We start from the raw sequence: 15,742 nt of genomic DNA, 5'->3' as shown, positions 1-15,742 counted from the left end.
CATATGTGAAAGTGTTTCAGGTGAGTTTATGCAGTGCATAACAGTGCCAAAATGACGAAGCAAGTTCCAGGGTCAATGCACAATTTATGTGACATAGGTGTCAGTGCTCATCGAGTAGGAAAATAAAACAACAACACAGCCAGGTTTTTCCGTCCCTATTGTTATCCTTATGAAGGGGCAGTTGTGGGCAGCACGGTGGCGCAAGTGGTTAGCACGGTTGCCTCACGCCCCGAGGTCCCAGGTTCGATCCCAGCTCTGGGTCACTGTCCGTGTGGAGTTTGCACATTCTCCCCGTTTTTGCATGGGTTTCGTCCCCACAACCCAAAGATGTGCAAGGTAGGTGGATTGAACACGCTGAATTGCCCCTTAATTGGAAAAAAATTAATAGCGTGCACTAAATTTATTTTTAAAATTTTTTTAAAGACTCACGCACCTGCAACTGTTGCCCAGATGTATCATTTCTATACACAGGACAGAAGGAAAAAAGGCAGAGATCTGTCATTCAAAGTATTTCCCACTCTGTTTCTAGTGGGGGGTATTTCAGCCCTGGGTGAAAGCTGCCAAATGAAACCCGCAGGAGCAGTTAACTACACTACAAGTGAGAGTTAACTCAAAACACCGTCTCAATGGATGAGGCCTGAAGTGGTGAAAAGCCCAATGATAGCGGGCCTTTGAAAAAATCCAGTCTTCTCAGAAAGGAGAACCTTTGAAGAGGCTGTAAGTATCTTCCTCCCATCCTCCTCTAAACATCCTGGGCTGGATTCTCCGCACCTCAATGGCGCAATCGTGGCCAGCGCCGGAGAGGAAAATCCATTTTGGCGCACTAAATCAGGACCGGTGCCAGTTCCTGAAGTACGGGTACGCCGCGCCATGTATCGCCTACCTGCGGCCATTGCTGGAGGCCCACCCCACCATTCTCCACCCCTGACCTGCCGAAGTCCAGACGGCGTGGATCTAATGTGGTCTTGATGGTCTGAGGCGGGCCGATCGGAGATCGGGGGGGCCTAATATTGGGCGGGCGGTCCGGGTTGGGTGCGCGGCCGATCTGGGGCACTATTTGGAGGGTCCAGTTCCGCGGTCTGAGTCCGCCATGGAACATGGCGTGGCCGCTGGAGCAAAAGCTGCTAGTTTCACGCCGGGTCCCTGTAGGGCTATGAATATGTGCCCCTTTCCCCCCCAGTTTTTCTGTCGTGAAAGGCCACAGTTTTAACAATGGCGTGGGGACATCGTTCCAAAACTGGAGAATCCAGCCACCCATCAACAAAAGGAAAGAAGATCAGTCACGCTGGACATATCGTCTGCTGTGCAGTCTTTGGAGAACAGCCAGAAAGTTTCAAGGTCAGCAACCATCACCACTGCTGCAGTCGTCTCTGCACTTCAGCAGCCATCATGATTCTTGTCCTAATTCTGGACAGAAGCCAATTCCAAGGGGGAATCCTGCAAGAGGGGCACAGGCAGAGTGTGTTAATAACTGGAACCCGTAAATATGATTGGACTCGGGGCAAAATGGGTGAAGCCTATTTCGAGTGCATTTTGCATCGCTTGTGGTTTCGTCAGAGAAAGGGAGAGAAAAGGTTCCTTGAAAAAGGATTGCATCTGTTCCATAAACTGTAACAATAATAAAACAAAACATCATCCAGAAAAACCATAAACATAGTAGGATTTTTCGGCAATTCCTTTGAGAATTTAAGAATATTTTGGCTGTTGAAAAAAAAGTTATTTTTCAAAAGCTTTTTCATGGAACTAACTGTATAAAATATATGAATGAAGCAGAGTACAATACCTTATAACACCTGATGCATATTCCTCCTTAACTAAATAGTCACTTTCAAATAATATATAAATGTGGCAAACTATACATAAATAAATTACAACATTCTGATGGATAATGCATAACAACAATTTGGCAGCTTAGAGAACACATTCTAAGGTACTTAACAGGACAATAATTAGTCAAAGATTTATATTGAGTGAAAGGAAATATAAGGATAGGTACCCAAAATCAAGTCTATAAGGTAGGTTCATGGAGCTCTTTAAAGAAGGTGAGAAGGGTTGAGAAGTGAAGAGGTTTAGGGAGGGGATTCCAATGCTTAGATCTTGGCTATCTGAAGGCACTAGTGACAGGGTGAAGGAAGTCAATGCCATAAGGGCCAGAGTTGGAGGAACACACGCTACAGCAAAGTGATAAAGTGACAGTAATTTGGAATTTTACATTCTAAATTTGTTTTCCTCATCATGAAGGTCATAATTCTAATGAATTTAGAACTAATTTGGTATTTAACAGGGATGAATGCATTTGACAGACAGAGATGGCATGTGCCCCTTATGAAGAGCAGTCGATTGTTGTCTGATTGAATACATTCAAAGTGATTAGTAATGGGGAGAACTCCAGATTTATACAGAGAAAGGTAAGTGAAATAATGAAAGTTGTGCTGCATATATTTTTGGAGCAAAAATAAACATTTTTACGCTATAGTTATTTCATGATCATATCGAAGACCAATGGCTGATATCCAATCAGCAATTAGATTTAAGCCAAAATTCAAACTTACTTTTTAAACCTGCTCATAAATCCACCATCATTCTTTTGGATATCATGAACAATCTTTTGAATTTGCCTGTGAATAAGAAATGCAAGAAATTAAACTTTATAATAGAACTTTGTAACCATACAGTGCAGAAGGGGGCCATATAGTTCTATATTAACACTTGAACATGAACACTGAGGCAGCTTTGTAAAAGGAAAAAAAAGAGAACGTATGAATTAGAAGCAGGAGCAGGTTACTTAGCCCCTTGAGCTTGCTCCGTTACTCAATAAGATCATGGCTGATTTGATTGTACCCTCAAGCCTACATTCCTGCATGGCCCCGATAATCTTTCACCCTTTTGTTTATCAAGAACCTATCTACGTCAGTCTTAAAACTATTCAGACTCTGGGCTCAATCCAACAATCTAATAGCGTCAACTTGGGATGCGATGAGGCCCTTAGATCTCGCGAGAGGCCAGTCACGAGATTTGCAGCATCGGGAGACCTTGCGAGATTTGGGTGGGATCCAGATTTGCAAAGATAAATGAGCTTTTAGCCTCACTTATATATGTCTGCGCTGGAGTCTCCCAAAGCCCGGGATCAAACACCTGGGAGGCCTAGCAATGGCGCCTTTTAGTACTCGTCCACACAAACAGCGTAACAGCACCTGGGCAGGTCTCCCAGGCCATCAGAGGCTTCTGGGGAGGGTGGTACCCTGGCACTCCCACTTCCACCCTTGCACTGTCAGGCTGTGCCAGGATGTCACCCTTGGGTGCCCTTGTGGCAGTACCAAGGTGTCTGGCTGGAAGTACCAAGATGCCCGGGTGGCACGTTCACACTGCAAGGGATTGGGCCCAGGTGTGCCCTGCCCTTATGAGGGGTGGCTCGAGGACCACCTAGCAGGTACGTTGGGGTATTCGGGAGGTCCCAGCTAAGAATTAGAAGCCAATGACGCAGGAGATGAGAACTCCCTTAAAAATAGGACCTTGTGGGTGAGGTTCTTTGTTCCTGAATTCTTGAATCTTCTTGTTTTGTGTTTAGTGATTTATTTTGTGCTGATGCTTTTGCCATGTGCTGGACTTTTTCCTAAGTTTCTTCAGTCCTGCAGTGTGGAGGGTTTCAGTGTTTACAGGAGGGTTCCGGTCATGTGTCAGAGTTTACAGTGTGTTTACGGGGGCATTCAGGGAGTGTAAGTGTTTACGGGGGCTCAGCAAATGTGTCAGTGTTTATAATTTAGAAGTTTAGTCGATGAACAAACCTAATTGAATAGTCAAGTTTATCCAACTTTGAAATACCTGTGTTCATTACTGAAGGTGGTTTTATTTAAAAGTTGGACAGTGTTGTTTCTATGTTAATAGAACCTTATTTAGCATTTACCCATGTTTAATCATCAATATTAAATGGCCTAAAACCATCACAGGATTGCCATTAAATGAAAGACTTGGCACAGTAATAATAATAATCTTTATTAGTATTACAAGTCGGTTTGAAGTCACTGAAAATCCCATAGTCGCTACACCGGCGTCTGTTCAGGTACAGTGAAGGAAAATTCAGAAAGTCCAATTTGTCTTTCGAGACTTGCGGGAGGAAAGTGACCCAAGCCGTGAATCGAACCTGGGTCCTTGGCGCTGTGAAGCAACAGTGCTGACAACTGTGCTCTCGTATGCAATCCATTGGTCCCATTCAGCCCTGACAGTACATCATCCCAGACTGGTTAGATGTCATGAAGATCGCCGGATGAATCGACCCACACCCTCCCAGTAAGCACTGACACACTTCCGGAACTCCCAGTAAGCACTGACACACTCCATGAACCCCCCTGCAAACACTGACGTACTCCCTGAACCCACCCTGCAAACCTGAAGCACTTGCTGAACCCACCCTGTAAACACTGACACAAGATTCAGGCAAACACTGACAAGCCATTCACACAAGCCATGCAAACACAAACATTCCATGCAAACACTCACACCCCATACAAACTCACACCCCATACAAACACTCCATGCAAACACTCACACCCCATACAAACTCACACCCCATACAAACACTCCATGCAAACACTCACACCCCATACAAACACTCCATGCAAACACTCACACCCCAAAACACTCACACTCCATGCAAACACTCACACCCCATACAAACACTCCATACAAACACTCACACCTCATACAAACACTCACATACAAACACTCACACCCCATACAAACACTCCATACAAACACTCACATCCCATACAGTCACACCCCATACAAACACTCCATGCAAACACTCACACCCCATACACACACTCACACCCCATACACTCACACCCCATACACTCACACCCCATACACTCACACCCCAAACACTCACACCCCAAACACTCACACCCCAAACACTCCATGCAAACACTCACACCCCATACAAACACTCACACCCCATACAAACACTCACACCCCACTCACACCCCATACAATCACACCCCATACAAACACTCACACAACATGCCATGATGCCCGTCAATGTTTACAGGGTGTGTACAGTGTTTGCACAGTGGGTTAAGGGAGTACACCAGTATCTACAGGGGGGTTCAGGGAGGGTGTCAGTGGTTACTGGGAATTTGGGGAAGGTGTCAGTGGTTACTGGGAGGGTTTTTAAAAAATAAATTTAGAGTACCCAATTATTTTTTCCAAAAAAATAAATTTAGAGTACCCAATTATTTTTTCCAAAAAAATTAAATTTAGAGTACCCAATTATTTTTTTCCAATTAAGGGGCAATTTAGTGTGGCCAATCCACCTATCTTGCACATCTTTGGGTTGTGGGGGTGAAACCCACGCAGACACGGGGAGAATGTGCAAACTCCTCACGGACAGTGACCCAGAGCCGGGATTCGAACCCGGGTCCTCAGCGCCGTAGGCAGCAATGCTAACCACTGTGCCACCGTGCTGCCCCGTTACTGGGATAATGGCGGTGGGGCGCGATTCTCGCGTCTCCCCGGGGATTCTCTGACCCGGCACCGGGTCGGAGAATCCCGGCCCAGATTCTGTTGTCCTCCGGGCCTTTATTAGGAGTACCAGTGGTTCCTATGTGGAATTGTAACCCAGCCATGGTCAACACTGTCAGAAAGAGGGAAGGGAAAATATCAGAATAAATTCAAGAAATGCTGTAACCCAATTAAAATTCAAAAAGGCATTTATCTAATTGCAAACTTTAATATTAATTATGGAAGAACCAAATAAAGAAAAAATGCTCTCATCAAGCTGACAACTTATCTGCAAAGCACAGGGTCCTTTGGTGCATGAGAATGAACATAATGCAAATGTAAAAGCAGCAGAAGAAATAAGTTGCTTCATATATCACTATGTGCAGAACAGAAAAATTAAAAGGGCGTTTGTTTCTTCACAGCTTTAGGCCATTTAGTTTCCCTTTTCAGTATGCTTTCAATGTCCCAGCCTCAACCACTCAATCTAGTATACAATTCCGGCTGTAGTTGACTCTTAATAATATTTCCTGATGCACCGCTTAGATTTAGACCCTTCATGACTCTGAACCTGTGAACTTTCATTCTTCTGCCCCATGCATACCGACTATCAGCTTTTTAGCCTGACATCAATGCTTTTACCCAGGAGTAAGCTCGAAGAAAAAAATATAATTTTGTCACAGAAACTAGAGAATGCCAGTGCCAACCAGTCAAGTTGGTTGGATGCCGGGACTACAGGCTGATTTGATTTGAATCAATCACGTATCAGTTGTGCACAGACATGAAGAAGAAATGTTTTCAGACTGTGTTGTATACCGAGGTAGGAAATATCATTCTGATTCAGTTTGACAAGTTCCCTTTGTTACTAATGAAATAGCTTTTTATTAAGAGTTGTGCCTCTTTGAAAAAAGGGTCACTTTTATCCAGGTGTCTTAAATTTTAATGATGACACTAGAGCAACACGGTGTCATCCTAATTGGCAATTAAGAAGACTAGAAATGTTTCAGTATTTGTGAGGTGCTACATTTAATTAAAAATAGGCAGCTGGCAGACCGGAGAATCCCGCCTATTGATTAAGTGAGAGCCAGCGTTGGTCAGCAAGCAGAGGATGATGGGACAATAGGATTTTCTGCAAGTCAGGACATGGGTGACAGAGTTTTGGACAACTTCAGGCACACAGAGGGGATAATGTGGGACAAAGGCATAGAGGTGGTTTCAGTAGTAGATAAACTGAGGTGGAGGAAGGATGGGTGACTTTATAAAGGTAGAAGTCGGTGATCTCAGTGATGGCGCTGGCATATGGTTGGAAGTTTTTGGTCAAATTTGACACCAAAGCCAGAATTGTCTGCCATTCCTGCTGGTGGTATCTTCAGGTCCCACTGATGGTGAATGATGAGTGCAAACAACGGGATGCCCCATTGAAACCAGAGGATACCACCACCTAGCAAAGGCGGGCTGCCTCAGCCACCATGGAACACGCTGCAGGGGTGTGCGAAAAATTCCCCTTAAATATGTGAACTGTCTGCTTCAATCTCAAATATTTGTGAGTGAGAGGGATTGCGTTGGTGGCTAGCAAAGACAACGGGCTGGATTCTCCGTTACAGACACTAGGTGCTGATGCCAGGACTTAATCGCACGTGTACTACAGCCCCGGAAGCGACGCCGATCCCGGAGCAATTCAGGACATCCTAATGGGCTAGACCAATGCCCACTAGAACAGCTGCAATTCTAACGAACGCTGGCATGTGATACGCAGGGGTCGGGATTGGCACTGGACAGCTTGACAAACAGGGGGCTGGATTCTCCATTTTGGGGACTATGTCCCCACGCCATCGGAAAACTCTGGTCTTTTACGCCAGGAAAACTGGCATCAAAAGGCCACAGATTCTCCGTTTTGCAGGGGGCTGTCGTAGAGCCCGCAGCTCTAGCTGCCAATACGGGCTCCGGCACTTCTGGATCAGAGGCCATGCATGCGCATGGCAGTGGCCTCATGCGTCCGCGCCATACTCCATGGCGGACTCAGCCCGCGGACCTGGACCATAAATTAGTGCCCCGTATCGGTCGCTTGCGCATCCCGGACCGCCCGCACACATTGCTCCCAGCCCCGGATGAAGCTCCCCCTGCCCACCGATTGGCCCTCCCCCGACTGTGGCGACCCCGGACTGAGTGCGCAGCCGCCACGCGAGGATCACAGACGGTGGGACCACATGAGTCCCACACCGTCGAGAATTCGGCCGGTTGGGGACGGAGCATCGCAGAGTGGGCCGCAGGCAATGGCCTGAGGCGATGGATACTCGGCGCAATGTACTTCACGAGTATGGCGATTTTCAACGGACGGAGAATTGAACTACTGGCGCTGCTCCCAATTTTGTGCGCCAAAACACAGTTTTGGCATCGGGTGCAGGGAATCCAGTCCATGAGCTGCATATAGGCACTCCACTCTCCACACATCCTCACCCCAGCCAAGAAGGTGGCACTGGTTGCGCTGGCGCATGTCCATCCTCTTGATGGGTCAGCTGGGGACAAAGGGTACCTGGGGGGGGGGGGGGGGAGAGGTTGCCTGGGGAGGCACTCTTGCGAGTTCACGGTGGGTGATCAGCAGTGTGTGCATCTGAATGGCTGCCTTGCTGGCTACGGAACTGATGGTCCCTTCCCGTCCCACCCTGCCCCCATGTCCCAGGTCCTGCCCCCATCCCCTCTCCTTCTCCCCTCCTGGCCTTGGCAGAAACACCCGACCAGCAGCACAACTGTCAGCACACTATAGCGATGTTGGATACTTTTTGTATCCCTTCTCCCTCCCTCAGCAGCCACAGTGCCTGTTTCCCGTTTTTATAAACCACAAGTTAACCTCGCTGTCATAATTCTTCCTGGCAGTTGCGGAGCATCCTGGGGGGGGCCCAGAAATTGCTGGATCTGGCCCGCTAATGATATGCTAATGGTATTTACTGTACAACTTGCATGCCCACCCTGGGGTGCAGCGTAGAACGCATTGATGCCGCTGTTGAGGCACTGGAGCATGGCAATCCATCAGGCGTCAGGTGCCGGCCTCCAATTTCAGCTGAGTTACGATTCTCCACCTAATCACATTTCCCGATTCCAGCATCGTTGGACAGAGAATCCAGCCCAACAACTTTAACCATCACAGTATTTAGTTGGAATGAACCTCTGCTCATCCAATTCTAGATGTTAGACAAGCGGTGTGATAATTTTGAGGTAGTGCAGGGGTTAAAAGCAAAGATGGTGAGGTAGAGCTCCATGTCACCAGTATACATGGGATTTATATAGGAAGGCGTTGCTAAGGGGCAGCACACAGATGGGAAACAGGAGGGGGCCAAGGATAGACCTGTGGGAGGTAGCAGTACAGGAATGGGAACAGAAGCCAATGCAGGTGATTCTCTGGCTACGATCAGACAGATAAGAATTGACTGACGTCCCTTTCAGTTAAACAATGTTGGAGAGGCATTGGAGGAGGATGGTGTGGGCAACCGTAAGAAATGGGAGCAGGTAATTTATCATAGAACCATCTCTCTCTCTCAAGCTTTCCGCCCTCTGGCGTTGCATAGGTCAGACTATCGTCTGTTTCTGTAGCTAATTATTTTTGGAACAGTTTGCTAGTCAGGCTTATAACTTGAGGAACATTGGCCGGGATTCTCTGAGCCCTCGTGCCGCAATCACACCCAGCTGGGGGGGGGGGGGGGGGGGGGGGGGGGGGGCGCGTCGGACCGGCCATGCGTGCACTGTCAATGCGGCGCCATTCGGGGCCGTTGAACGAGACCCCCGCGGCGATTCTCCGCCTGTGTGGTTCTCACCCAGGGGAACTCGGCATCGTGGCTGCAGTGGCCGTCCTGGTGGGGGGATAAGTCTTCGGGGGAGGGGGGGACAAGTCTTCGGGGGAGGGGGGGCCCCCATGAGGGGGGCCTACCTTCTTCCGTGCCGGCCCGCTGTGCGGGTCCGGCATGTTTCGTGGGGCCGGCGCCGCAGGTGGCCGCCGCCCGCATGCCCGGACCCACGGCAGGAGGTGCAGGGCCCTGTATCAACAGCAGGAGCTGCGCGGTGCACGGCGAGGCCCTGCAAGCCCCCTTAAAAATGGAAAATCACCCCGGACTTTTTTGAAAAATGTCCGAGTAATTCGCGCGCGTTTTCTGGCGGGCGTGGGAAGATAGCTCCATTTTTGGAGCATCCCGGCCATTATCATAGAACCAAAGAAACGTTATGGCACAGAAAGAGAAAGAGGCTATTTAGCCCATAATTTCTGTGCCAGCCAACTTGCATTTATGTAACACCTATAATACAGTAAAACTTCTCAGGACACAGGAGCATCACACTAAAATTTGGACATTAGCGAGACAGTTGACCAAAACCTTATTTTTAATGGGAATCTTTAAGGACAGGCAGAGAGACTATTAGGCTGAAGGAGAGAATTCTAGAAGCTCCAGCCCAGATGGCTGAAAGCATGGCCCCATGTGGTGGAGTAATTAGGGGCCTGAATCAGGGGGCTGAGAACTTGCAAGGCTGTCGAGATGGGGATGTTTTCAAAGTTAGGGAGGTACCAGGCCACTGAGGGAAATGAAAAAAGAGTGAGTTATGCGGCTCCTTGAGTCCACTTAGATATTTGATAAAGTCATCGACGCTCCTCAACCTCAATTCCACTTTCCCATCAGATTTACAGCCCCCAAGGGCAGCACGGTGGCCTAGCGGTTAGCACAGCTGCCTCACGGCGCTGAGGTCCCAGGTTCGATCCCGGCTCTGGGTCACTGTCCGTGTGGAGTTTGCACATTCTCCCCGTGTCTGCGTGGGTTTCGACCCCACAACCCAAAAATGTGCAGAGTAGGTGGATTGGCCACACTAAATTCCCCCTTAATTGGAAAAAATAATTGGGTAACTAAATTTAAAAAAAAAAGATTTACAGCCCTTAATTTCTCCTCAACTCAATCCGAGGTGGCTGCTTCTAGGCTTTTAAGTTCAAGGCTTTCCCCCGAGGGAATCTTTTATGCTTCAATTAAATCATCTCTAGCTCTACTAAACTCCGGAGAATATGGGGTTATTTTACTCAATCTCTTCTTCATAAGTTAACTCTGTCATTCCAAGAATCAGTGCAGTGAACCTTTGTTGCACCCCTTCTAAAACAAATATATCCTTCCTTAAGTACGAAGATCAGAACTGTATACAGTACTCAAAATGTGATCTGACCAAAGCCCTGTACTATTGCAGCAGAAATTCTCTATTTTTTTACTTGAATCCCCTTGCCAAAAAAAACCTATGGACCATTTGGCTTCTTTATTTACTGGTGTGACTGCATGTTAACTTCCTGTGTATATTATATAAGAACATCCAAACCTCTCTTAACACCAACATTTGATACCCTTTAAAAATCTTCTGTTTTCTGCTCCCAAAGTGAATAACCTCACATTTCCCCACATTATGGTTCGTCTGTCAACTTTCATGCCCACTCACTTGACCTATCTCTTTGAAGCCTCATTGCATTCTCCTCAACCTACTTTACAACCTAGCATTGTACCGTTAGCAAACTTGGATACATTACAATTTAATCCTTTCAACTAAGTCATTGCCACATATGCTTATGAACTACATATAAATATGCTGATCGCTATTTATAATTTTTTTTTAAATCTGATAAAAGACCTTTAAAATGGCTGAAATTATGTCTGTCTGTGACCCCTGAACTAAAGAAGCTATTTGAAAGTTTTAGGAAAAGTTTTAGGTGGCACGGTAGCACAGTGGATAGCATTGTGGCTTCACAGCGCCAGGGTCCCAGGTTCAATTCCACGCTGGGTCACAGTCTGTGCATAGTCTGCACGTTCTCCCCGTGTCTGCGTGGGTTTCCTCCGGGTTCTCAAGTTTCCTCCCACAGTCCAAAGATGTGCAGGTTAGGTGGTTTGCCCATGCTAAATTGCCCTTAGCATCCAAAACGATAGGGTGAAGGTGAGGGCTTAAGTGAGTTGGTGTAGACTCGATGGGCCGAATGGCCTCCTTCTGCACTGTATGTTCTATGTAATCTGTGACAACTCACACCTTGATACCTCTTAAGAGGCACTGCTAATTCCCTGTGGACTGTAAAGCCTAATTTCAAAGAGAGCTACACAAAGAGTACCTGGATTTAATAAACCAGGCTTGCCGGAATGAAATGGATCGTCTGGAAAGACAAAAGCCTCGCAAGCTTCCATCAATTGCTAACAGGTGAGACATTTAACAGTTGTTGGAATTCAGATGATGGATAAACATCCTTTGTCAAAGATGGTGGAAAGTTGGGAGTCATCTGACATGGGCATCTGAAGTGAAAAAATATTGGCTTGTGGAACTGCATAGCTCAGTCTGCAGTTTTGCATCTGACTAGCAGCCTCATAGAAAAAGAGCTCTGCCCCACGTTGAACACCTGGCTCCACCTACGCTGCTTTTGTTGGAATTTCTGTGCCATCGCCGACAAGAATGATTCATCTCTGTGGGCCTATCACATTGTATGAAGTTAACATTACTAGAAAAAAGAATTTCACAACATCGGTTTCAGCCTGATGAACTCCGTGTTGGAATACCTCATTGGACTTTAATTCTAGACACTGGAACACACATAAAGTAATATTTCTTTCTCCTGTGGTATCTGTACTGTAAACCATTCTTTTCTCTATCCTTCTCTTTATTTTGTGAATGGAAGGGGAATGTTGTGAACACTCTTTTCATGTTTACAATGTATGCAAATAAACTAATCCTTTGAGTTCATCCTTTCGAATAGAAAATTGCATCGCACCACAAACCAAGGGATTGGGAATATGCCATGGCTGACAAAGAGGGAAACACCTTTTAGTTTATGGATAGTAGGTGAGAGGAGAAATTAGTGTTAGAACATAGAACATAGAACAGTACAGCACAGCACAGAACAGGCCCTTCGGCCCTCAATGTTGTGCCGAGCAATGATCACTCTACTCAAACCCACGTATCCACCCTATACCCGTAACCCAACAACCCCCCCTTAACCTTACTTTTTAGGACACTATGGGCAATTTAGCATGGCCAATCCACCTAACCCGCACATCTTTGGACTGTGGGAGGAAACCGGAGCACCCGGAGGAAACCCACGCACACACGGGGAGGACGTGCAGACTCCACACAGACAGTGACCCAGCCGGGAATCGAACCTGGGACCCTGGAGCTGTGAAGCATTTATGCTAACCACCATGCTACCGTGCTGCCCTTATGTTGTTTAACATAACTCCCCTCCTACCTGTAACACCTGTTTATTCTAACTGGTGTCAAAGGCTTCAGACAGACTGAGAAGTACAAGGAGAGATAGCTTACCTTTGTTACAGTCACATACAATGGGTGGGATTTTTCGACCGCTCTTGCCAGAGGGATCTTCTGGTCCTGCCGACTGCCATCCCCTGCTATGCGTTCTTCGGCGGCAGAGGGTATGAACAACAGGAAACCCCATTGACAGCAATGGGAAAGGGACCAGATGATCCCCCACCGGCCAATGGCGTGTCACCTCTGCTGCTGCAAAACCCACCGCAATGGGAGGGGGCAGAAAATCTAAGGTCAATGATGACTTTATTAAGAATTATTTCTGTACTGTGGCAGTTGCTATAATCAATCATTTCAAACTGAAGCTCTGGGAAAGATAGGTATGAATTTGGCAGGTAGCAACATATTCAAGGACGATGGAGAGGAAAGGGAAGTTAGAGATGGGTGTGGTGATATGATCTGCATACTCGTCTGCCATTGGGCCAGAACGTCGGCTTACCATTGGCCCTGGTCGGTCATGTGCCTCTCGACCGATTGGCCGAGAGGCTGAGTTAACCACGCCTCTATTAACGAGGTATAAATGCTCAGACGCCTGACGATCGTCCCTTTCCACTGTAGACGATCGCAGAGCTGTGTTCTAGTCAATTAAAGCCAGACTTTGGTAAATCACTCGCCTCGCGTACAATCGATGGTACATCAATGGGATGAATGTTTATGGAGGGATCAAGGATTGATTTTTGAAGGGGGGAGGAGATAGCTGCAGATTTGAAGGAGGAGGATCCAATACCTGAGGAGAAAGAACTGCTAACAATGCCAGTCAACATGGTAGCCAAGAAGAGAGGTTGGTTGGTCAGAGGTTTAGCGGGAATATGGTCGCGAGAGCAGGAAGTGAATCTCAAATATAGCTGGTAGAGGACATGAGGGCAGATAGGAGAGAAACTAGAGCAAGATAAGAGCGTATTTCTAGAGCAGGAAAACCTTAGAGGAAGTCAAGCCTGGTGGGCTACAAGAAGGATAAAAATGGCAGAGACAACTGGTAGTTTTAGTAGCAAAGGCCAGAATTTTCTGGCCCCACCTGCTGGCGTGATCTTTAAGTCCTGTCGAAGTGAATGAACCTTTAAAAGGTTCAAAGGGCCTGGGAATTTTGCCCAAAGAGTATATGACCTCCCTGCACTTGTTTAATGTGTTGGTGGAGCAGAAGGGGAGAGGTGTTTAAGAAGAAAGGAAATAATCAAGGGACTATCTTTGCATTACGGGAATAGTGGACCATCTCGACAGATTAGAGAAGGTCATGACTGTGCTTTATGTAGTCCAGCCAGGTTTGCTGGCAAATGGCTAAACCAATAGTCTGTGTAGCTGTTCGAACCTGCACCACTTGGATTTAAGGGAGTGGAGATGAGGGTTGTACCGGGGTGAGAGAGGTAATGGTTTTAATGGGATCTAAAGGAATTGAATATGGAGGAAAGGGTGTGGTTAAGCAGATCAGTAGATTCAGAAATCTCCTAAAGGGATTACTGATGATAATGTCATTGTGAAAGTCCAGTTCTAAGTGAATTGGGAAATAAATTATTACAAGGGGGTTCACAGAAGTAAATAGGTTTGGAAGGGGAAATGGGTTAAATTAAATTAATATTAAATAAACTTAACGTGCAAGGAAACTTTTTGATAACTATGATTAGAACTATTTATGTGTGTGGTGAAAACTGACATGTACTTGTTGAGCCCAATGGCTTGTTTAAAAAAAAATTATAACTCTACTATATATTTAGGTTATCTGATGGTTTCTGAGAATTAGTGGTGTATTTGTTTAGCATTTTCGCCAAAGACATCTATAACAAGTAAACTACTAGAACCCAGCTATTAAACGCTTTCCATTTTCCTCAAAGGACATTTCCTAACCGAGCCTGACAGTTGTATTGTCAATGTTTGTTTTCTTCAAAACTTGTTTCAGAACTTTATTGGAACTTTGGGTTGGCATGGTGACCAGCATTGCTGTTTCATAGCATCAAGCACCTGGATTCGATTCCGGCCTTGGGATGACTGTGGAGTTTGCGCATCCTCCCAGTGTCTGCGTGGGTTTCCGTAGGGTGCTCCAGTTTTCTCAAATTTACAAAGATGTGCAGATTAGGTGGATTGGCCATTCTAAATTGTCCCATAGGTTAGGTGGCCCCACCTGCTGCCCACCGGGGATTAGGGCAGCGGATTGTGCCAAGGGAGGATGCTCAGTCGGGACTCGATGGGCTGAATGACCTCCTTCCCCACTGTAGGGATTCTGTGATTTTATGAATTGGCAGTCAGGAGATTCCTTAGAGCTATTCCCGCTCTGTGGATGTTATTTTACTAGAAATCTCACGAAGACAGGGAAGTTGCCAGGGTTTAGAAATAAAACAATACTGGGGCTACAGTGAGATTTATTAGATTTATTAGATTGAGATAATGACAATGAGATGCTTGTATTTGGGATTTTAACCCTTTGTGTTACTATGATAGACAAAAGTAGATGCAGGCACCTGGTTGAGTTAGTTGTAATACCCAATTATTTTTGTAACTTTGAATGTAGCTACCAATTAGTTTATACACTCATGGAGAAGATTTGTTTGTTACACTGCAAAACCAACCGTACGAGAGAAGTCAACACCTATGGGAAAATATAAGCAACAAAATTAATAATCGCACAGGCTGCCCTGGGCCACCTAAAAACACAAGATTCAGAGCCCCATCACAGCTCACATGCCTGAAGACCAGAGGCTAGATTTTAATTTTGTGGCGTTGTCTTCAGAAGTATGCCAGCCATCCACCTACTGCTGTTGACACAAAGCCCAAGACTGTCTCGGACTCGAGCTTCACTGCCAGTGAGCTGCAATCCTTGTTTGGGCATCCTACTGTATTTCACCACAATACTGGGCAGCTTGAACACATAGGGGATCTTGGACAGGGGTGGGGGGGCGGGGGGGGGGGGGGGGGGATGATGTGGAGGGGAGGGTGACAGCAATGT

The 15,742-nt window shown here is 46.5% G+C and overlaps 1 protein-coding gene across 9 annotated transcripts in view; it reads right to left on the bottom strand.

Annotated features, from left to right (window-relative positions):
• Positions 1 to 15,742, bottom strand: part of blnk (B cell linker) — a 297,279-nt gene that overhangs the window by 109,054 nt on the left and 172,483 nt on the right. For all 9 annotated transcript variants that reach the window (XM_038821614.1, XM_038821617.1, XM_038821616.1 and 6 more), the window contains one exon: positions 2,553 to 2,618. In XM_038821614.1, the coding sequence (XP_038677542.1) occupies positions 2,553 to 2,618 (66 nt within the window). Of the gene's footprint in view, positions 1 to 2,552; positions 2,619 to 15,742 lie in introns of those variants that run through there.

The sequence above is a fragment of the Scyliorhinus canicula genome, chromosome 16 (assembly GCF_902713615.1).
Source record: "Scyliorhinus canicula chromosome 16, sScyCan1.1, whole genome shotgun sequence".
In the NCBI taxonomy this organism is placed as follows: Eukaryota; Metazoa; Chordata; class Chondrichthyes; order Carcharhiniformes; family Scyliorhinidae; genus Scyliorhinus; species Scyliorhinus canicula.
The sequence above is the reverse complement of the archived record's forward strand: the minus strand, read 5'-3'. Positions and strand labels throughout refer to the sequence as shown.